At 37.8% G+C, this 24264-nt stretch overlaps 1 protein-coding gene across 1 annotated transcript in view; it reads right to left on the bottom strand.

The window, feature by feature from the left end:
* Nucleotides 1-24264, bottom strand: part of LOC127621128 (voltage-dependent R-type calcium channel subunit alpha-1E-like) — a 158024-nt gene that overhangs the window by 124826 nt on the left and 8934 nt on the right. Inside the window, exon 2 of the mRNA XM_052094594.1 lies at nucleotides 5344-5610. Within this exon, the coding sequence (XP_051950554.1) occupies nucleotides 5344-5610 (267 nt within the window). The remainder of the gene's footprint in view (nucleotides 1-5343; nucleotides 5611-24264) is intronic.

Below are 24264 nucleotides of genomic sequence, written 5' to 3' on the forward strand. Positions count from 1 at the left end.
TTCCTCAGGGAAATTTGCCAGGGAGGTGATGTCACATGAGATGCGAGAACCAAGTACGAGTGGGCCAGTAAGGAGCCACTAAGGTGACTTGTTTCCCATCCTCCCTGACCTTGCGCAGCACCAGTGCAAGAAGTCTCACTGGGGGAAATGCGTACTTGCGCAGCCCCCGGGGCCAGCTGTGTGCCAGCACGTCTGTCCCGAGGGGGGCCCCCGTTAGGGAGTGCCAGAGTGGGCAGTGGGAGTTGTCTTGGGAGGGAAGTGTTGAAAGTCTGAGGGCAGGAACGGGTAATTAACACACGGTACGTACCGTGGCACCATGCCCATCTCAGGACTCGAGTCTGAAGCCAGTGCTCAAACGGTATCATATGCATCAACCCGAGCAGCGCGACTGCTGCCGAGGATACCATATGCTCCAGGAACCTCTGGAATTGTTTTAGAAGAACCGCTGTGCCTGGCTCAAAGAGAGTGAGGCACCTTAGCACAGATTGCGTGCACTCGTACATGAGGCGTGCTGTCATTGAGACTGAGTCTAACTCCATGCTGAGAAAAGAGATGCTCTGAACCGGGGTGAGCTTGCTCTTTTGCCAGATAACCTGAAGCCCAAAACAGCTGAGGTGCATGAGCACCTGGTTCCTGTCGAGGGGACAGGCAGAAGGGGAGGACCTTGTACTGAAATGCCTGGCCGTCGAACATGAACCGTAGGAAGGTTCGATGTCGAGGCAGAATTGAGACGTGGAAGTACGCGAACCAATCTTGATGCTGGATGCAAGTTAGAATGTGTCTTTGTGTGAGCATTTTTAACTGGAATTTGTGTAAGGCCCGGTTGAAAACTCGCAAGTCCAAGATCGGTAGTAAGCCACTGTCTTTCTTGGGTATTATGAAGTAAGGGCTGTAGAAACCCTTCTTCATCTCGGCTGGAGGGACAGGCTCTATCACATCTTTATTAGTTAAAGAATTGCGATCTCCACATGCAGGGTGTTGGCGTCTTCGCCATGCACTGAGGTAAAGCGGACGCCGGCAAAAGGGAGCAGGGGCCTGGCGAAATGAATTGCGCAGCCGAGTTGGATGGTCCAGGCCAGGGTTAGAACAAGATTAAAAAGTTTCATACATGTATGTTGTCAGCACATTGATTAACAAAGAATAAAAAAATGGCACTTCATGCCAAAAAGGTTGCCGACCCCTGGCTTATAACATGCATTTAATTACACAGTTGATCTTTCCATTTAGCGCACTTGAATATTACTCCAACAGGGACATGGTTTTCTACTTTCTCTAAGGGACAGATTGCAGTTGCATTTGTTTTGGGGCAATGCCAAGTCATTACATCACCATGTCTATGCTTCAAAAGGTGATCGCAGACACTGACACAAGAATTATGTTGCAAGTGGCCCATTAGATACACGAGAGAGTTGAGTCCAGATAGATGCTATAATTTAATTTAACATGCACACAAATGCCAACTCAGTTGTACACTGAGTCATACTCTTGCAAATGAAAGGGGAATATCATATCAATCAGCATGGACGAGCACATTTCCATGATATCACAGGCATCAATGACTCTCCTTTCTTTACTAAGCTGCTGAAGTGCTTGTAACATTAAACATGTTAGTTTCTTAAAACAGCCATCAGTACACAAAAAACTACAAAAAACTTTTGTCACATGATCAGTGGAGGGGCCAGCTCTAAGCCCTCCTTTTCAACATAAGTAAAGGATTTCAGTCAATTGATGCAGGGATAAACACATGCTGACATGTTGTTGAACATCTCTCTACATTTGAACGCCTCTGTTTAAGGCTCAGATTGGTTCACACTTTACAGCCCTCGCCTGCATGTGAGAGAAGACATCTCAGCAAATAAAGTTGATTTAGATCGTTTTAAATTTAGCATAAAATGTAAAGTAAACCAGAGCTCATTTTAAGCCTATTAATATACTGTATAAATAAACAGACTTCCAAGTTTGTGATTAGATAAACCAAGGTTTCTCATGTCTAAGTAGCATTAATCTTTTAATCTTAAATGTTTTCATCTAAATGTCCCAATAAACACACACTGTGCTCTTCCTGAAGAGTGCTTATCTAACATTCTCTCTTAATTTCCCCTCAAAATAATGTTGAACCTTAAAAAATCGTAAAGCTTTAGACCACCAGTGACAACACGCTAGACTACAGCAAGACATTTACTGATTCTTTACAGTCATTTAGTAAATCAATTGTAAGATGCATTACAAAACAAGTCACATAAATTGACGGTGGCTTAACAAACCAATTGACAATGTGCAATTATAAACCATCCTCTGCCTATTTTAATTAAATGCCATCATCTGTCTGACCTTCCTAATTACTGGACAGTCTGCCATGATAGGAATTGAAAAGGGCCAATCAAAACCCAACAGTTGTCCAGTGGTTCCCATCTGTGACAACTATGGTCGACACCCTTATCTTCTCCTGTCACTGACTCATCTCATTTGCATCAGAGAGATGCCTTTTTTAAATCACACTAAGGCACTTTAAAATCTATCATCAATTACACATGGCCAAACACCTCATGCAGGGTATATGTTGTTGTGAGTATGCTTCTACCTTCCTCAGACAAACTAATCAACAATTGTTTACATGCATCTTCATTGTCATTTAGCAGTTTAACAGAGTATTAATTTACTCCAGAAGTTCACGCAATGAGCTTGTAACAAAATAAAAACCTCTTCGTACATAGAACATACTGTCTGGCTGTAATTTGTGATGCTACAACACAAAAGACAAACCTCTATTCTGCAGGTTTTTTGACAATATGCTTAACACAGTGTTCATTTCTTTTAAAATCTGGGTTAAAGGAATAGCCTGGGTTCAAACCGACAGGAAAATATTATTTAGACCTGTCCACCCTTTTCTTTGAAAAAATGCTAAAATCAAAGTTACAGTGAGATCCTTACAATGGAAGTGAACAGGGCCATTTTTTGGAGGGTTTCAAGGCAGAAATGTGAAGCTTATAATTTTATTTAAAAAAAACACTTACATTAATTCTTCTGTTAAAACTTCTGTATTACTTGAGCTGTTGTGTAAATCGTTGCTTTTGAAGTCATTTTAAGGTTTGCTGACTACATCATCATGGTAACGATGTTGTAAAATTGGCTATAACTTTACACAGAAAAGGTTAGTAGGTGATTTTATTACACTAAAATCATGTTAACACACAAATTGTTTATGTCTGGAGGCTACACTTTTGAAACTGTGTGTATTTTAACGTATATTGATTGACCCCATTTATTTCCATTGTAAGTGCCTCACTGTAACCCAGATTTTAGCTTTTTTTATTTAAAGAAAATGAGGGGCAGGTCAAAATACATTTTTGTGGCAATCAATATTATGGCACAAATGCTGTTGATTGAGCTTTACTTGTACTGAACCCTGAATATTCCTTTAAGCAATGCTTCACGCAAAGTCATTTTCAAAGGAGGTTAGCACCACATTTAACCTTGTGTTGTTAAATACTGGTAACATTTCCACAGACGGGGTGCTCAAATTTACATTTTGAAATCTCAAAACCTGACTACCCTTGATTAATTACTGTCACGTTCCTCTGTTGTCTGCCCTGTGTCTCACTAGTCTATTGTTAAAGAACTACACTTCCCAGTATCCACCTGTCATCATCACTGCCATTTTGTTCATTGTTCTCACCTGTGTCCAATTTAGTCATCACTCCCTGTGTATTTAAGCCCTGCTTCTTGTTTTCTCCTTGTCTGTCGTTGAATGTTGTTAGCCTGGTGTGTGCGCGTGCGTGCGTGCGTGCGTGCGTGCGTGCGTGCGTGCGTGTATTTATCACTGTGTGGGGACCAAATGTCCCCATAAGGATAGTAAAACCCGAAATGTTTGACCTTGTGGGGACATTTTGTCGGTCCCCATGAGGAAAACAGCTTATAAATCATACTAAATTATATTTTTTGAAAATGTAAAAATGCAGAAAGTTTTCTGTGAGGGTTAGGTTTAGGGGTAGGGTTAGGTTTAGGGGATAGAATATAAAGTTTGTACAGTATAAAAATCATTATGTCTATGGAAAGTCCCCATAAAACATGGAAACCAAACTGTGTGTGTGTGTGTGTGTGTGTGTGTGTGTGTGTGTGTGTGTGTGTGTGTTCCCTGCCCGTTTTCCTCAGTCTTGTGTTTATTTCCCCATTGAGGGTTTTCCTTTGTGTTTGTTCCAATAAAAGTAGGTTTGCTTTTAGATCCGCTCTCCTCGTCTGCCTTCATTCGTTACAATTACTAACCCAGGGTAAAGTATGAACAGTCTGGAACGTGGAACAACATAATCCAGGTTTGCATAAATAAATAGTTAAAAATGGCTCTGGGTTAGTCATTTACATTTATGCATTTGGCAGACGCTTTTATCCAAAGCGACTTACAGAGCCCTTATTACAGGGACAATCCCCCCGGAGCAACCTGGAGTTAAGTGCCTTGCTCAAGGACACAATGGTGATGGCTGTGGGGCTCGAACCAGCGTCCTTCTGATTATCAGATTACCAGCTATGTGCTTTTGAAGTCATTTTAAGGTTTGCTGACTACATCATCATGGTAACGATGTTGTAAAATTGGCTATAACCAATTTTGCAATAGTCATTGCAGATGACTCTTCTGACTAGTGCATTGTCCCTGTCCGTGGTTCTGAAATACATTAGTTTCCTCTGTGAATTATGCATTGTAATATGACGTATATTTAGAAAGTTAAAAAGAAGCAGCAAAAACAGGAAGTTCCATTTTATATATTATTTAACAACAACTTCTGTACATTTGGTACAATAAAAGGACATATTTTGCGCAAATTGGAGACAATGTACAAGAGTATGAACAAGAACAAACCATTTGTAGTTTCAGATTAGAAGAGAGCATGCTTTTGTAAATACATGTTGACAAAGCATCCTGTCAACACTGTGCAAGTGTGCGTGTGTGTGTGGGGGGTGTTTATGTGGTTTATGATGACAATTCTTTAGGTTACAAACTGTTAATTACAAGGGTATTATGCTATAAATATGGTTTATGAGGACATTTCTAGTGTCCCCATAATTTAAATAGCTTAAAAACATATTAAACGATGTTTTATTGAAAATGTAAAAATGCAGAACGTTTTTTTGTGAGGGTTAGGTTTAGGGGATAGAATCCATAGTTTGTACAGTATAAAAATCATTATGTCTATGGAAAGTCCTCATAATAATAGGTAGACCAACATCTGTGTGTGTGTGTGTGTGTGTGTGTGTGTGTGTGTGTGTGTGTGTGTGTGTGTGTGTGTGTGTGTGTGTGTGTGTGTGTGTTTGGGGGTAGGGCGTGTTTTACCGTTATGAAAAAAAGGATATGGCCACTCTATTATCTTCTTGGCGTACTTCCTAACGATGTTGTCCTCTCCGAAAATGAAGAGCGACCTGTTGACGGTGAAGCAGTTCTGTCGGACTGGGATTGGGTTATACAGGGCCATAGTTCTTGCTCGCTGCGCTTTGGTCTGTTTGAAAGCTGGTGAAATTCCACCTGTGGATACCGCCGGAGCCTCCAGGTTCCGACTGCGTTCCGACCCACCATCCCCGGCTCCCAAAAGACCGGGAACATCGTCTCCGAACCGAGCCATTCTGTGTGGGGCAAAAACAGAGAAATCTTACAGCCCTTTAGAAAACAAGGCTGAGTGAATTTCAGCAGATGCAAAAAAAAAAAAATGAAAAAAGAAAGAAAAAAGTAAAATTACATCCACATGGTGACTTGAAAATAACCATCCAACACTGCACGAGTTTATTGTAATCGTTTTTTTTTTCCCCTTTTATGAAAACAGATTAATTAAACGATCGACTGCATCATCCTCCAAAAAGCGCAACATGTAGCTTATTCCAAACAGAAGACCATAAAAGCGCAAAAACATCAAAAGAAACATTACCTGAAAGTACAATAGGGAATACACGTTTTATAATCCGAATATCCAGTCGTACATCCCATGAATATGTTCTTTTTAACAGGAGGAAAGCAAATACTTTGCTGAAGAAAAGTACAAATCAACACTGCCCATGTTCTTGTATTACAACGCCATGTTAAAACTAAAAATCCAACGTTTTTTGAGTCCCTCAGCTTCTATTTCTCAATCCTCTGTCACTCTTCCATCTCATTTATGTTTATGTTATGTTTTTATTTGATCTTTTAGCGCATCAACCACAAGCTCCATCTTCACTGTGTGTGCGGGGAGGCGCGAATGTGGTTTGTTTAAGCTTGGCACGCGCACCTGGCCAGCCCTCATCAAAGCGCGAATGTGTTTGAGCGCGTGCAGCTCTCCGACCGTTATTCGCTCGCTTTAATTATTCAGAAGGCGGGAAAAATACACCGAATCTACGGCATTTCGAACAGGTTACTTCATGATTTCCTTCATGTTACTGTACCCTTGTTATATTTAAGACCACGAGCGTTAAAAGGGATTAAAATATATTTTTCAGCTTAATTTAATCTGAAAGAGTTTAACAGTTTAGTTCGTCAAATATCTGTTAACATGCATGAGCCACTGGAATACTAAAAATCTGTTAACATTTCAAATAACATGAAATCAAAATTGACCATATTTACATTCTAAACACACGTTCCTGCTCTTACTGTTGCCTAATTTGTGCTTGTTATTCTAAACGAGAAAAATATATATATTTTTCTTCATAAGCATTTTTTCATCTATTTTTCGTTTGACGTCATCTAGCCCACTTCATCCCCTCTCCTCCAACCATCTTTCATAGAAATCACTTTTCACAATCCAATCAAATCCCAATGGATAAAGTCATGTCCCACCTTTTTGCTGACAATCCTTACGCTCTAAATAACATATATGATGCCTTCTGAGGGAGAATAATCCTGATAGCCATGCTGTGATGTCATTTCTAACAGAATTCCCAAGTTCTGAATGACTGTTTTTTTTTTTAAACCCCACACCTTTCAGCCCTCCAAAATACTCACAGTGGATGGTAATGTCTAGGACATAGGGATGACCCCTTCTGAATGGAACACACCCACAGTAGACATGGACTGCCCACCCACCCGTAGAAGAAAACAACAGCTATGGGGAATTTCCAAAAGATTTTTATTTTTATTTTGGAAGTGTGGTTTTTGCAATTCGAACAGACAAACAAAGTCTAGAAATAATTTTACAAGAACAATCCCATAAACAGAATGTTTGAGGCATGTCAGTATAGTGCATCCTTACAAGTGCTGTAAAAAACTGTAAAAAAAAAAAAAATATCTCACAACAGACACCTCTACCAAGTGATTTCTGGATGGTGTAAAAACATCTCTATTCTTGGAGCGTCTCGTTCAGCTTGCTTTGAGAGATAATTGGGGCTTAAAAGTCACTGTTCCGGGGTGCCAGCAAGTTCTACTGATACCTTGTGTGCGAGATTGGGCCCGTTGGCCTGGTAACAACACAAATTGACACGAAGAAACAAGACAAAACATTATCAGTTGAACAACCCTACCGGAATTCATATATCATTTATTCAGGTGCAATGTAGGTTGCATTTGTCCTTTAAGAACCCCAAATTGCACCTTGTACTTTCTTGAACATGAGTCATAACACATCATTGCTTAATGAACATTCACATAGTGAAGATGTTGCTTTGCTACTTGTTAACAGAGTCAATAGTTATGTCAATAGATATGACTAATTCTACAACATTTTCAAATATATTCCCTTTTTTCTCTTCTCACCAAGAAACCAAATAATAAACTTACTTGAAAGCGAATAACTGCACTCTACAAATGTGAGGTGAGACAGTGAGACATTGCTTTCTGTCACTTAATCTGCTTAAAATTAATGAGCAAAACTGTTTAAGGGCCAGAGAGGACCTGCTAATAATAGTCAACTGCAAAATGAGAGATGTAGTAGAGCGGGGAAAAAATAGATTTGGCTAATGTAAATGATTGTGGGAACTGCAATAGTCCAATGACCCCGTAGATCATTCTAGATTGAGGTAATTATCTAAATAATAGTACAGAAAGATGGATAAAAATAGACTTATGTCCTTTCTCTTTCTCCCAGAAGTGCATAGAAACAAATGATTCAGAAAACAAAAAAGATGTGCAGACAGAATAAAATGTAAATACAGTTGGTGTCTTCAATATCTCCAATACCCTCCAGGGAATGCCTGTCTGAAACGTTGTGACCTTTGGCCTAATTACAGACATGTTTAAGTAGTGCAGTTGAATGCCAGTTGAAATGAGTTTGAGAAGAAGCACATTTCAGCAGGTGCCCTATATTGAGACTTACTATAAATAAGCAAGCACATACACACAAACGCACTGAAACACAGAAACACTCGGTCTCACTCCAGAGCTGCTAAATAGTCCATCTTCAATGGCCAGTTACTACATACAATGTGAAAGTATAGCTCTGCTTCATGGTGGGAAAAAGAGTGTGTGTGAGTGTGTGCAAGGGTGCACGGTGTGAGAGAAAGTGTTAGTGTGAATGTGTGTCAGAGTGAGAGAGAGTGTGTGAGAGAGAGAGAGAGAGAGAGAGAGAGAGAGAGAGAGAGACAATGGGAGAATGAAAGAAACAGGGAGGAAACACTGTAGCATATGCATTCACCAAATGTCAACACGTCTTCATAATAATCTGTTGAATAAGCCTTATGGAAAGCATGGGAGTGGCCTGAACAGAATACAGCTTGACTGTTCTCAGGGAGAGAAGCTAGGACTTTCAGTTCTCTTTTCCAAAGAGAAATGAGAGACCAAAAATAATTTTTCAGATCAATATTTTTGTAGGAAGTAAAAGGTATAAAAATATAAAATCTGTCATTATATACTCACCCTCATGTCATTCCAAACCCTTTTTTTTTTACCTTTTAACACGAAAGGAGCATTTATAAAGAATCTTCACACAGTTCTTTTACACATAAAGAAGCCATACAATCTCTTTCTTTTTTTCTGTGGAACATACCGAAATTTAAGTTAGATGTTAAAATAAAGTTAACAATGGAAGATGTTCATGTTTATGTAAGCCATTTCTTTAAGTTCATGTTTAGGGTACTACTTATTATATAGTATACATTTCATTGTTACTATTCACTTAATTCTAATAAAAAACATTTAAAATATGTAATGTTTAGACTGGTAATTGCTTCTCTTTTAGTTTTTCTCCCTTTTTCTGTCCAGCGGGTCTGTGTTTGATCACAGAAAACATCGAATTAATTTGACAATTCTTTTAGCACCTCAGTCCAAGGTAAATCTTTACACCCTGACCTCTCTGTTTAAGTTTTGCACTTTAGTTCCTACTAATTAAAAGCTAACTAAAAGGCATGAACCTGTACGACATCTCTGATCCCACTTAATATAGTGTCCTTGTCATCCTAATTGTGGTCTCCATGGTGACTGAACACCCTTGAATTTCTAATTTGTTCATCACATTGTTGGCTACACAGGATTCGCTCAGCAAAAGACACCTTTCTCAGCTGTGATCAAATACATACACACTCAAACACTTGGCTCTCATGTCACATTACCTCTTTAAAACCAAAGACGCATAGCAGGTGTGAAATTGACACTGAAATCTACAGTATATTTTCAGCTGACAATACATCCTGATAGTGAAGTACACTACATTGCATAACCAAAAACACAACATATTTTCCCATAAAGGCTGCTATTTGTCAGTCTTTAAAAACTGATACAAAGAGTCGATAATTTTTCAGTGCAAACACTCAATAGATGCAGAGTTCAAGGTAGAGAACTGTAAATTTGTTTGGCAGTAAAAATGGATGATGACTAAATGGAAAGTTGATGTATTTTATTTGACTTCAAGGAGAAACGTGTTGTGCAGATTTGTGATGTTCTTGAAATTCTTCAAGATTTTTCACACTCAAATTAAAAAGCTCACCATTTACATATATAATATGGACTAATTGCCCAAAATTGGTCTAATTTCTCAGAAGGTAAAAGAGTATATAACGTTTTAAGCTACCAGTTATCGGCGCAAAAGAGATGTTTGTATTTAATATCAGATATCATATTTCACTTTCACTGAGAACAAAAGCTTGCATCTGATATATGATTTGCCTATTTAAGTGCTATTTGAAAGACTATTATTTGTATTAATATTTCTACCACATGACATCTAGGAGGCGCTGATTTGCGATGCAAATGTTTTCAGGCCTTATTTTGTTATTTTATGTATAATAAATGAAGAAGTGATGGTTAACTCTGAAAAGTTCAGATTCTAATCTTTCAAACAATACCCCATATGCCTGACTTTTTTATTCAGAGACTTCAACATTATAAGCGTAAACTTTTTTTCGTGACATAGTGCCCCCATAGTGTCCACAGAGTTGAAGAGGTTAAAGAAAAATTGGACTTTACTTCTTTATAACATACATTTGAAAGGATGTACTTCTTTTTATTTCTGAAACCTGGCTTAAAATAAAGAGTACACTCATGAATTGGGGAGGGAGGGTGAAATGCCCTGATACAATCTGCTTCCAAATTTGGTCAATCTGTCAAGACCATTAATATTGTCTGATAAAAATTAGTCACCAATATATCATACAGCCCTACTAGGGATCATGAACCAAACTTATACAGTGTCCCTAACACTGAACGTCAAAATCAATATGGGAAGAACACTGTTTCAACAAGAAAACACACACACACACACACACACACACACACACACACACACTATTGCTGTCTTGCAAAATGAGCCTGGGAACCTTCTGAAATAATCACCTTAGAAATGTCACTACAAAAAGTGTCTGCAACACAAATAGCCCCGACAAGAACACTTGATCACAACTAACAGAGACTAAATAATGACTGTCTATGGGTTCACTGCAGTATTTCAACCAAGCCCTAAATCAGGTAATCTGGCTTGTGTATTCTGTCCTCTGTTCCCTAGCAACAGGCTCATCTTCTCCTCATCTCAACTGACTGGGCTGTAACCATAACTCAGGCTTACATAAACTGCATATTCAGACAATAATCTTTATTTAGTGTACGATAATATATTGTCACTTGGAAGACAGCAGAAATTACACAAATTGTGCAAAACTAAATACAAATGTAAATTTGTGAGTTTGTATTTGGGAGATACCTAAGGTTAAAGCCACACTCGTTTTCACCTTCCTATGTGATGCAGAAATGCTAAATTTTATAGGGTAAGAGAAAAGACTATCAACAACAACATGAAACAAGATATTAATTGTTGTATATGATCACCTAACATATAATCAAATATGACAGCAGCGATCTTTGTATGAACATGTGAACTGCTGTTTGCATTCATCCAAAAGCAGAGAAGCTTTTTCTTGTTTTGTCCATTTAAAATATATGTATATACCTCAGATATAAGATAAAAGTGTATAAAAATAATTGCAAAACCACACTTGAACTCTAATGTCAATGTTTACCTGTTTCATATCTTCAAGCCCAGTCTAGTTAAGTAGCATCCTGCTTGTTTTGTTATTTTGGCTTCATACAGATTCTTTCTTAGAATTCACATAAAAGCTTTTTCGCTGCAGTAATCTTTAAAAAAAAATGTTGGACTCTGAATTAAAAACAAAAACAAACAAACTGTAAGACACACCTGTTACTTTTTGTTGCATGTGTGAAATGTTGCAGTGCTTGGACACAGTGAGAGAAGACAGACAACTGTCTCCATCTAGTGGTAAGAGATTGAAGCAACAGCATAAAAAGAAAACCCCAGTGACAGTAACAGAAGTCAGTAACACAATTCTTATGAAACAATTCTATGGTGCTTTATGACATTTTTGCAGCTTGATGGTATCATTTTGCACCCCATTTACTTCCATTGTATAGAAATCAGCATGTCTGAGGTTATGCTAAATACTGTATATCATTTAATTTAATTTAAATATGCACACCCATCACACTACCTCAAATGAGTATAGGGATTATATAAAACAATACTAAATGGTTTTACATTTTATAAAGATTGTTTTGAGTTAATGGATCAAAGCATTAAATTAGTAAAAGAAACAATGTTCAGAAATCAGAAAGTCTGAATGATACTATGGGTGGTGGAGGACATGTCTCAGTTGCCTCCACTTCTGAGAACGTCAATCCGCATCTTATCACATGGCTTGTTGTGTATGACACCACAGAGACTCCCAGCATGTGGAGGCTCATTCTACTCTCCATGATCCACGCACAACTTACCACGTGCACCATTGAGAGCGAGAACCACTAATCATGACCATGAGGAGGTTACCCCATGTGACTAACCTCCTTAGCAAACGGGCCAATTTGGTTTCTTAGGAGACCTGGCTGGAGTCACTCAGCACGAACTCGCAACTCCAGGGGTGGTAGTCAGTGTCAATACTGGCTGTGACACTCAGGCCCCCTGATATTTATTTTCCAATTACTAGAAGCTCCTTAATAACTGGACTGTATTAAACCTTATGACAAAAAAATTATAAACTAGCAGAAATCTGCTATTAAAACAAATTCTAAAAATCTCCCACAAGCATTCCAGATCCTCTAAACAATGCTAAAGTATATTACTCCTATTTCTGAGATTAAATAATCAATCTTCGTATAATACATTTTACTGCTCTTATTATTTAAATGAGGTGAAATGAATGTAGTTATTCATACTGGCATCTAGAGAGCAGATTTCAGCAACATAGTAAATTACACTTCCTGTACAGTGACCATTCAGAAGCCTCCCTCAAGAGATGGCACTGGCAAGGTTTCCCGGAGGTTTAGAACCCAAATGGCGGAGGAAGATGGATGAAAAGCCTGGCTCTCGCCCCGCTGGCAGAGAAAAGGGCATCAGTCATAGATTCAGGGAAGGGACAGATGGGGCTGTGGATGAACAGGAGGAAGACTAGTAGTGCTGACTGTGAGTTTGTGAGGGTCAGATTTTGCCTACATTTTTGGGACCAGCATAAACTTTAAACTCTAAACTCATTAACTCTAAATGCAAAAAGGTTTGACTGAGGAGTAAACTGTAGGATGATGGACAGAATAAATTTAGGGAAATTTCAGTTGCTCAGTTTTCAAGAAATTCATCACCTAAAAATGGCGATTCTCTCATCAATTACTTTACGCTGTCTCAAACTTGTATGACTTCCTTTCTTCAGCGGAACACAAACATACATCTACATTTATAGTAATTAATATTGCATAAGGAGTTCCATTTTGTTCTGTTTCTCACTCAAAACCGACTGTATTTCTTCAGAAGACATGGATTAAACCATACGAGGATTATGTTAATGTCCTTTTTGGAGTTTAAAAGTTTTTGACCCCATTGACTTGCATTGTATGGATTAAAACACATCTGAGAATATCTTTGTTTGTGTTCCGAAGAATAACGTATGTCATATGGGTTTAAGACGTCACAAGGGTGAGTAAAAGAGGAGAGAATGATAATTTTTAAGTGAACTATTCCTTTAAAACTATAGAAGCCTATGGAAAGTATCCATGATAGAAAAGTAAACGTGTATGCAGGTTTGGCTATACCTGTGAGGGGAACGTTTTTGGAAAAAGTCCTCACAAATATAGTGAAAAAGTCAAAAACTAACCTGTAAGGACATTTTACGAAGTCCTCACTATTTTAAAGGTTCATAAATCTGCTTAAATCATGTGTTGTTTTGCTTTAACTGCACTGATATTTGCAAGTTTCTGAAAGTGTTTACAGTATAGCAATTATCATCACCTCCCTATAAAAAATGTTTTGTCTATGAAATGTCTTTACTAATATAGTAAAACAAACACTATATTACTATTTAGTGCGTGTGATGTTTTGTTTTAAGCAGGGTTCAATTATGATTAGTAGCGGTAAGTGAAGTATCACTTCATATGATCATGTTATTAAAATTAGGTTTTTGATTACAACAATGATGCAATCAAATAGAAAGGTGCATCAATATTATATGCATAAAATTCCATAAAATCAGTATCTTTTATTTACTTCTTTATTTTCTAAAAGGTATTTATTCACTTGAGGACTATGATAATAGAGCACAATAGTGACCAACACACTTTTTTAGCATCCTTGGTTCCGGAAGTATAATCCACATTCATTTTCTCCTTTAGGATTTCCAAAAAGTTCTAAGCATGAACTAAACCAATTATCTCTGAACACAAACTTGGACTCAAAGTAAAAAAGTATCTGAAAATTAGAAAGAAGACAAAGGTATTCATTACAAGTACAAAAACAATATAATGCAAGAATATCGAAAATTATTGCAGAGACAGTATACAAAAATATAACTAGTTTGAAAGTGTAGGGAGGCTGACTCAAATACATCATTTTAAATGCTTCATGGGAACTTATTTGAAGTGATTGCCAGTTTTAGTGACTTCTCTAATTGGGTAGTATATTTCTTAACCAGGAAACACTAACTTGTGGCTTCTACATATGCATGTATCAATGGTTAAAAATCTAAGCTCATAGTAGGTTTACACATCATCACTAAAAATCTAAATGAAGAACATGAATGAGATTTTTACTTCATGAAGTAGGTTTGTGGTGTACTATCCCTGAAAATCAACCCAGACCTCCACAATATTTCAATGCATTATCTGAATCAAACACTAGAGAGAGCTGATGAGATTGCATTAGGGTTGAAAAAAAGCAGGCGTCAGGTGCTTCCATGAAATGCACCTTTTAGCTGTCTTGATCAATCAGCACACTCTCTAAACAGAAATTACTCACCACACATGAGAAATAACAGTGGCCTCCCAACAGAGGTATGAAGAGGCAAGATGACTGATGACACAAACACACACAATCTTTCACCTGCCTGTAGTGTTGGCAAACTCCCCCACTGTGCAAGACTGTCCCAGGTGAACAACAGGAAGGTCAGACACATTCATTAAAAACGAATTTGTGGTGAATGCTCAAAGAACAGGTTTTCACCAATTTTTCTAAATCGTATACAAGGCCAAAAAGGGGTTAATGCTATTCCTTCGTCAGACCTTTTCACTGGTATGCAGAGGGTTTCCAAATACACTGTTACCTTTGATATTTAAATGTGGTATGAACATGCAAGTGATTCCACAGTAAAAGAAGGATCCGACATTCATCTGGCCTGCTGTATTCATCACTTTTATGTTTCAGAGCACAGAGTGATGCTCCTAAAAGCTCCCACCCCCACAATTGCAAAATTTTTGTCTTTGTATCGTGACACAAGCTACCCATCACCAAAGAGTCCTTCTACAAAACTGGTTTTGTTTCAAGAACCAGATTTTACATAGCATATTAAGTGGTGACCCAACACAGGATCAAAATTGTTTATAATACAAACGTAAACAAAAAAATCCTTAAAGTCAAAAATTGAAATGTATAGTAACATGTACTGCAAATACCGTAGGACCACTAATAGGCAAAATTATTCAAATTTTATAGGCTAAATAGGAAAAAATAAATAAATAAATATTTAATGCATAAACAACAGCAAAAGTGTGATTTAACAGCCTAATACAGTATATGAAACAAATGCGTGTTCAAAAGTTGTATTACTTTATTAGCCATACGACCAAGTAACAAATTAATCTGTTTCAAAATACCACTGAATTGGATTAGATTGCCATTTAGCATTGTTAATTAATAATTGTCTAATTAATCACTCAGTTCGGTTGCAGAAATGACATACTTTTTATGACTGCAAGTAGAAATCTTTTTGTACTGTTGTAATTGCTCCTTTTGAATTTGCTTGTGTGAGACATCAATGGACATAATGAAAAATAAGAGTGAAAGGAAAAGAAAATGTTATCTCTTTTCTGAAAATTACTAATGGGGGAAAAAAATCAATAAGACTTTAACAAAACAGACTGAAGGAAGTACAGTATGTGGGAGTCTACCTTGCAATATGGCTCTTGTTATTGAACATTATGTTTTAATGGCTTCTGTGATCAGGAGGAGGACGTGGCTGGGCCGTGAAGATACAGGCCTTGTGCTGAGTTGCCCCAATCAGCGGGAGAGTGTGCGAGAGAGAGCGAGAGAGAGACACGCACGCAGTAGTGTTTCTCTCTCTCTCTGTCTCTCTCTCTCTCTCTCTAGCATCTCCGGCTCCTCCTTATCTCTCTTTCCCGCTGATTGGGGCAACTCGGTACCAGTCATGCATCCTCCCGTCCACACCCTCCTCCGCTGCGTCTCTCGCTCTCTCTCTCTCTCTCTCTCTCTCTCTCTCTCTCTCTCTCTCTGGCATCTCCGACTCCTCCTTATCTCTCTCTCCCGCTGATTGGGGCAACTCAGCGCCAGGCATGCATCCTCCCGTCCACACCATCCTCCGCTGCGTCTCTCTCTCTCTCTCTCTCTCTCTCTCTGGCGTCTCGACTCCTCCTTATCTCTCTCTCCCGCTGATTGGGGCAACTCAGCGCCAGGCATCCTCACAGCCTGGCCACGCCCTCCTCCTCGTCACAGCTTCATACAATCATACATACAATTGGAGTCAAACCTGCTATTAATGTTTCATTTGGTTTAATATTAGCATTTCAACTAAGACAATGATTTTGCTTTGAAAACACAAGATTCTAATATCTTAAGATTCTAGATCACTAATGAAGAGAGAATGAGATGCCTGAATAATTAGCACTTAGACAGCATGTCTGATGCATATTGCACTCAAAACTGGAAAGCACTTTCTTGATCTGGAATCTGATGAATGGAAGGAGGAAGGAAGGAAAGAAAGATAGATAGATAGATCTTTTAATATGATTTAATATGAACAATTCGGCTTAGACAATGGACTCTCTTTGAATGAATCTTTGATGCAAATCAAAGATTCTAGTATCTAAACTGACAAACTTTCAAATTTACAATGAAGCGCTTCCATCCAACAAAGTGGTTTACATGTAATTTCATGACTTTGCCTGCAGCGGCTTCCATTATACAAATAAATCTGGGGCATAAATAATTAAAAACGCACAAGACTGTGTGTTGGTGTATAACAGAGTCCTTTCAGGCTGCAGTGTGATAGAACATATTTCACATGTTCGTCCACTGAGACCGGGTCTATTAAAGCTAAAACAACATTACAATAGGAAGTGCAGGGAGGTAATGATCTCAAAGAGGCAGAAGGGGAGAACAGGGTTTAATATAATACAAGAAAAATCATTTAAGTGTGCATTATTTTGGATTTTCTCCCCTTTTCTCCTCAATTTGGAATGCCCAATTCCCAATCCACTCAAGTCCTCATGGTGGCGTAGTGACTCGCCTCAATCTGGGTGGTGGAGGACGAACCTCCACGTCTGAGACAGTCAATCGGCGCATCTTATCATGTGGCTTGTTGAGCCCATTACCGAGGTGACCTAGTGCATGTGGAGGCTTCATGCTATTCTCCACGACATCCACACACAACTCACCACGTGCCTCACTGAGCGCAAGAACCACATTATAGCGACCATGAGGAGTTTAACCCAACGTGACACTACTCACCCTAGCAACCTGGCCAATTGGTTGTTTAGGAAGCCTGACAGGAATCACTCAGCACGCCCTGGATTCAAACTGGCGACTCCAGGTGTGGTAGTCAGCATCTTTACTTGCTGAGCTACACAGGTCCCCAAAGTGTGTATTCTTAAACAGAGTTATTTCTTACACCTTAACCTTCAGTGGCAATGAAACAAATTGATTGATCTCTTTCACTGGACCTAAACCAGCAAAATAGACAATTTTATTGTCATTGTCAACATTTAAAATACATTTAAAATGGAACTGCACTATGACAAATATATTCAATTAACACATGCATTGTAAAATAATATACTGGGTGTTTGGCATGTTTATTATTAAAAAAGAAGCTGTCTGCTTTTATTTATTTATTTATTTTTATTTTCAAAGGAACAAGGCCTGAATTAATGACAAGTTTAATACTCCCCTAAATATCCCCACTTTTGGGTTATATTCCAAGTCTTTAGAAGCCATATGATAGCTTTACCTGAAAAAAATTTTTAAACCATAATTCACTGAAAATCTTCCCCTCTGCTGTAATTTTCAAATCTCATTTGCATTTGTCCTCATTCAAATATTGGTGCCTCTAGACGCATCATTGGTTCTTAATTGGTTCATCATGGCAACTCATGTTTGGAATTGAAAGCAAGCTACTGTAGTAATGGCTTAAAATTGGATCTGTTCCTCACACAAAGTTTGAATTCAGAAGACATGATCATAATCTTCAGACTAGTCTTTTGCATGTACAAATATAACATGTTCCGTCCACCAAAACATATTATACTTGAAAGCAAAAAGCAAAAACAAATTATTTGTAGACCTCAAAGCATAGATCTCAAAATGCGCACACTCACAAACTGAATAAAGAAAATCAACAAACTGGGGATTTTTGAAATGAAAGAAATATCAATTTTCTTTGAGGCTAAGTGAAGCAGCCTTCATCTTATGCCCAGAAGCAGCAGCTGTTTGTTGAAGGGGTTTATGAAGTGAAAACAGGAAAAATTGCCAGTGTAATAGGTAATCTATACAGAAGGTTGCCCTGTTTCTCCTCGCTTACATGAGCCCTATACTGAAACGACTTATTCATACTTCTTAACAAGCTACAAACTAGTCCCGGACACCTTATGACTCCAAATAAATAGCCTTTTTCAGAAGCTGATTTGAGGTTAACTTGATGCCTACCTGCAAAATGAAAAGTGTTCATTTTTAGCAAACTGTACTGCAGCATAGATTTTGTTATAGGACAATGCCATACGTACATATATGCAGATTTCATTCCTTATATTGTCACTTACTAAAGCCTAAGACCAGTAATAAAAATGTGTCTATTTTGCATTCTTGTCTTATGGAGTTGAAGTGCAGTTGAATTGAAGAATTTGAATACATTTTAGAATTTCTAAATTAGTATATACTCATTTTGCATTAGTGACAGCATGCATTTGAGCTGGCATGAAACGATGAGTTATGTTATACCAGCATTATTTGAGAATGTTCCAAAAAAGCATGTGTGTTTTAACACAAGCCACAATGAGTTAACCATGTCAATGTCACAATTTTGTTCACATTTGATTAGTGACCTAGAAATAGTGCAGTATCTGTAATATTTATTCTTTATTTTACATCTAAAATGTTCAACATTTTCTAAATCCTAAAATATTCTATTCATTTCCAGATATAAATAGGGTTTTAAGTCCCATATTTTCAATGTGGTCTCAGATATATAGTATTGAAGTCAAGGCTTAACGTTCATATTTCAAAGAGACATTTTTACAAATGTTGCGTATGATCAACCAAACCTTATGAAATTATTTAATTGAATAAACAACTCCCATTGAAATTCAGATATTCTGCAAATGCCCAGATCAGTTTAGAAATATAATATTTTTGACAGAAATCCTTAGACGTTTCCTTCTTTAGTTCACTACACTAGACTGCAGACATATCTAGGTTATCGATACCGAACCCATTCAAACATGTACTTTATGAAAGTAATGAATCAACATGACACAGTCTTGTCCCTCCCCATCCACCTCAAACAAATATGTATTTAAGTATAATTGCTTGGTGCATTAAGCTAAATTTAGAAACATATTGACAAATAAGAGTTTGCGCCATGCATCAAGACATACTTTTCTCTATTTCTGCCCCTCCTCCTTTTGTGACTGAGAGATGCATCAGATCAGGCTGATGAATAGGCCTTTTCAACATGTCAACATAAATTATTCAGCTTTGACAAACAAGTCTGACACTTAAACACTGCTGGTTGTTGAGGGAGGAACATTTAATGGCTCAACAGAACAATTTGAGGAAAAAACACTTTCAAATATTTTAAAATCACTTGAAGATGAAAAAAACCCAAAGCATCGCAATAGAAACATCCAGACCAATTCTACAAAGTAAACTAGATGAAAACTTAACCTTGTGTGTTAAGTCACAGAGATACACAGAGAACGCTATACATGTGGATCCATGGCCGAAAATTAAATAATAAAAAATTATATATACACTGGCGGCCAAAATTTTAAATAATGAACAGATTTAGCTGTTTCAGAAGGAAATTGGTACATTAATTCACCAAAGTGGAATTCAACTGATCACAAAGTATAGTCAGGACATTAAAAAAGTAATTTTTATCAAATCTAGACAGGTCCCATTTCCAGCAGCATCACTCCAACACCTTATCCTTGAGCAATCATGCTAAATTGCTAATTTGGTACTAGAAAATCACTTTCCATTATATCAAACACAGTTGAAAGCTCTTTGGTTTGTTAAATTAAGCTTAACGTTGTCTTTGTTTTTGATTGGTCACAGTATGCAATAGACTGGCATGTCTTAATATGGACATAATATAGCAAAAAAGAAGCTTTCTCTAGAAGCTCGTCAGTCAATCATTGTTTTGAGGAATGAAGGCTATATAATGCTTGAAATTGCCCCAAATAACTGAAGTTTTAATACAAAAGTGTACACTACAGTCTTACAAAACAAAGGAAAACTGGCTCTAACAAGGCCAGAAAGAGATGTGGAAGGCCAGATGTACAACTAAACAAGAGGATATGCTTCTAGTTTGAGAAATAGACACCTCACATGTCCTCAGCTGGCAGCTTCATTGAATTCTACCCGCTCAACACCAGTTTCATGTACAACAGTGAAGAGAAGACTCAAGGGTGCCTTATGGGAAGAATTCCAAAGAAAAAGCCACTTTTGGAACAGAAAAATAAAAAAGAAAATGTTAAAGTGGGCAAAGAAACAGACATAGATCAACAGATAATTGGAAAAGAGTGTTATGGATCTTAACCCCATTGAGCTTTTGTGGGATCAGCTAGACTGTAAGGTGCGTGAGCAGTGCCCAACAAGACAGCCACATCTATGGCAAGTGCTACAGGAAGTGTGGGGTGAAATGTCACCTGAGTATCTGGACAAACTGACAGCTAGAATGCCAAGGATCTGCAAAGCTGTCATGGAAGTGGTATTAGGGAGGCCAGCAGGGGGTGCTCACCCTACGGTCTGTGTGGGTCCTAATGCCCCAGTATAGTGATGGGGACACTATACTGTAAAAAAGGCACCATCCTTCGGATGAGATGTTAAACCGAGGTCCTGACTCTCTGTGGTCATTAAAAATCCCAGGACACTTCTCGTAAAGAGTAGGGGTGTAACCCCGGTGTCCTGGCCAAATACCCCCCATTGGCCCCTATCTACCATGGCATCGTATTAATCTCCATCCCTGAATTGGCTACATAACTATACTCTCTCCTCTCCACCAATAGCTGGTGTGTGGTGGGAGTTATGGCGCACTATGGCTGCCGTCGCATCATCCAGGTGGATGCTGCACACTGGTGGTGGTTGAGGAGATTCCCCCTATACTATGTAAAGCGCTTTGAGTGCCTAGAAAAGCGCTATATAAATGCAAGGAACTATTATTATTATTATTATTGCTGTGCATGGAGGATTTTTTGATGAGAACTCTTTGAAGTAGTTTAAGAAGTTCTGAATATTTTTTTATTTTTTTCAAGTTGTAATAGTAATTTCTCACATCACTAATGTCCTGACTATACATTGTGATCAGTTGAATGCCACTTTGGTGAATAAAATTACCAATTTCTTTCATAAGAGCAAAATCTGTACATTATTCCAAACTTATGGCCACCAGTGTATATATACCAAAATGACTCCTAAAGCCATGACAGCTTTGTGTGAGAAACAAACCCAAAGTTATCATTTACTGATAATATCCAATTGCAATAAGTTAATAATTCTGCTATGAATGGATCACCGAGAGTGCTACGCAATGTGTGCCCAATTATTAGGCAATTTGTATTCTTCAGGATTACTTTTATTGTTGAACAAACACAATGCTCTCAGTAAATCCAAAATGTTAATAAACCTCAAACCTGAATGTTTAATAAAGAAAAAGTATGTTTTGTCTTTCTCAGGGGAATATATATGTGTGCACAATTATTAGAAAACTATTAGTGTGCACAATTATTAAGCAACTAAATTACAATAAACTCAATTGTTTATTCTAAATTATTTGCATAAGTGCAACAAATAAGTAACAAAAAATGACAATTATATACAATTGTTGACCTTTCAAAAATATTCAGTGACCAATATATCCACCCTTCTTTTCAATAACTGCCATGAGTTTCTTGATCGGTTCACCAAAAACTTTCACTGAAGCAGCAACCACAGCCTCCCAAATGCTGTTCAAAGAGGTCTATTGTCTTCACTCACTGTAAATCTCACATTTGAGAAGAGCCCACAAGTTCTCAGTAGGATTTAAGTCAGGTTAGGAAGGGGCCAAGTCATTATTTGGGCATATTTGAGGCCCTTGCTGGCTAGCCAAGCAGTGGAGTACTTGGATGCATGTGATGGAGCATTGTCCTGCATGGCCTTCTTGATTGCTGAGGACTTCATGTACCACTGCTTGAAAAAAGTGCTTTCTAGAAACTGGCAGTAAGTTTGAGAATTGAGTTCCGGTCCATCTTCAACTCAAAAAGGTCCAACTACCTCATCCTTAATGATAGCAGCCCATACAAGTACCCCTCCTCCACCTTGCTGGCACCTGACTCAAAGTGGTGCCCTGTGTCCATTAGTAATCCAGCCATGGGCCCAAACATCTGGTCTAAAAGTCGTTTTCATTTCACATCTATCCATAAAACCTTTGAAAAATCTGTCTTTGTGTAATTTTTTGCCCAATCTTGACGCATCAACTTGTGAATATATTCAGTGGTGGTCGTGTTTCAGCCTTCTTGACCTTGGCCATGTCTCTTAGCACTTGGCACCTTGTACTTCTGGACACTCTAGGTAGGTTGCAGTTCTGGAATATGGTAGCAATGGAGGATAATGGGTTCCTGGTATCTTCACGTTTAATTCTTCTCAAATCTTTTGCAGTTAATTTGCACCTTTTCTTCTCCATGTGTTTTTTTAGCCCCAGTTGACTATTCCCAACAAGACATTTGATTGTCCGGTGGTCACGTCTTAATAGTTTAGCTATTTTAAGAGTGTTGCATCTGTCTGAAAGGCATTTTACAATATTTGACATTTCAGTGTCAGTTAAATCTCTTTTTTGGCCCATTTTACCTGAGGTAATGAAGCTGCCTAATAATTATGCACACATTGATATAAGGTGTTAGTCTCTTTCGCCATACCCTCCCTCATTACACAAATACATGCCACCTGAAAATGATTGAATCCAATAAGCATTCAAGTTTATATGATTTGGAGTTGGAAAATGTGTATGGAAAGTATGATAAGATCAGAATACTCACTTGCCTAATAATTGGTCATGCAGTGTAAACTGTCCGATGAAGGTTAATAAAAATATTACATTTTCATAAGAAGGGTTACTCTCTTGTACATATGGACATGAGAGTGTGTAAATAATGACAGAATTTTCATTTTTGGGTTGAACTAAAATCATTATCGCACTCCTTATGGGTGATATTTTGGAGGTTTTGAGACACACAATTCTGCCCAACACACAGATGTTATGTTTTCATATAAAGCAAAGAGGCTCAGCCATAACAACTATGCAGATATTTCTGCTCTCTTTCAGAACACAGAATGATAATACCGGCTAAGGGCAATGCAGAGAGAAATATGTGTGTGATTGTGTGTTTTATGAATGTATGTAAGTGTATCTAATTTTCATGAACGTCAATGAGTAATTGTGAATATTTGTGAGCATATCTGTGTGTGTTTCATGAATGTATATGTGTGTGTTTTCATTGCCTGTGTGTGTGTGTGTTTGTGTGTGTGTGTTTGTGTGTGTGTATCAGTGCAGCTATGTGTCATGAATGCATATGCGTGTCACTATGTGTCTGTATTTCATGCATATCTAAATATAGGCCTGCCTGTCATGTTAAGTCTCTCTTGTATACTCAGAACAGCTCCTGCCCACTCTTTTTAGTAGCAGGTCTCATTATCGTACAATGTGTCTCCCTCCAAAAAATACAAAGGCAGTCATGTGTTTTCATGTGTAAAGACTAATTTTTACTGTGAAAAAAGACATATTTTGTTGTTTACAAAATAAAATAATTGAATAACTGGATTTCTATTATCATTGTACTAAAGCCAAAATAAATTATAAAAAAAATATAATCTGAAAAATACATTTTATTTTGTATAAAGTTGACCACGTGTCTTGTTTCTACCCTCTATAAGAGTACTGTTAGATGTAGGCTATAAACCTGAAGAAAAACCTTGTCAATTGTATTGAAATCTTTTTTAATCCTTAGAAAACAGAATGAAACAATAACATATTTTTTTTTCTCCCCTTTTCTCTCCAATCTGGAATGTCCAATTCCCAATCCGCTCTAGGTCCTAGTGGTTTAGTAACTCGCCTCATTCTGGGTGGAGG

Source organism: Xyrauchen texanus, chromosome 27 (genome assembly GCF_025860055.1).
Source record: "Xyrauchen texanus isolate HMW12.3.18 chromosome 27, RBS_HiC_50CHRs, whole genome shotgun sequence".
NCBI lineage: Eukaryota > Metazoa > Chordata > Actinopteri > Cypriniformes > Catostomidae > Xyrauchen > Xyrauchen texanus.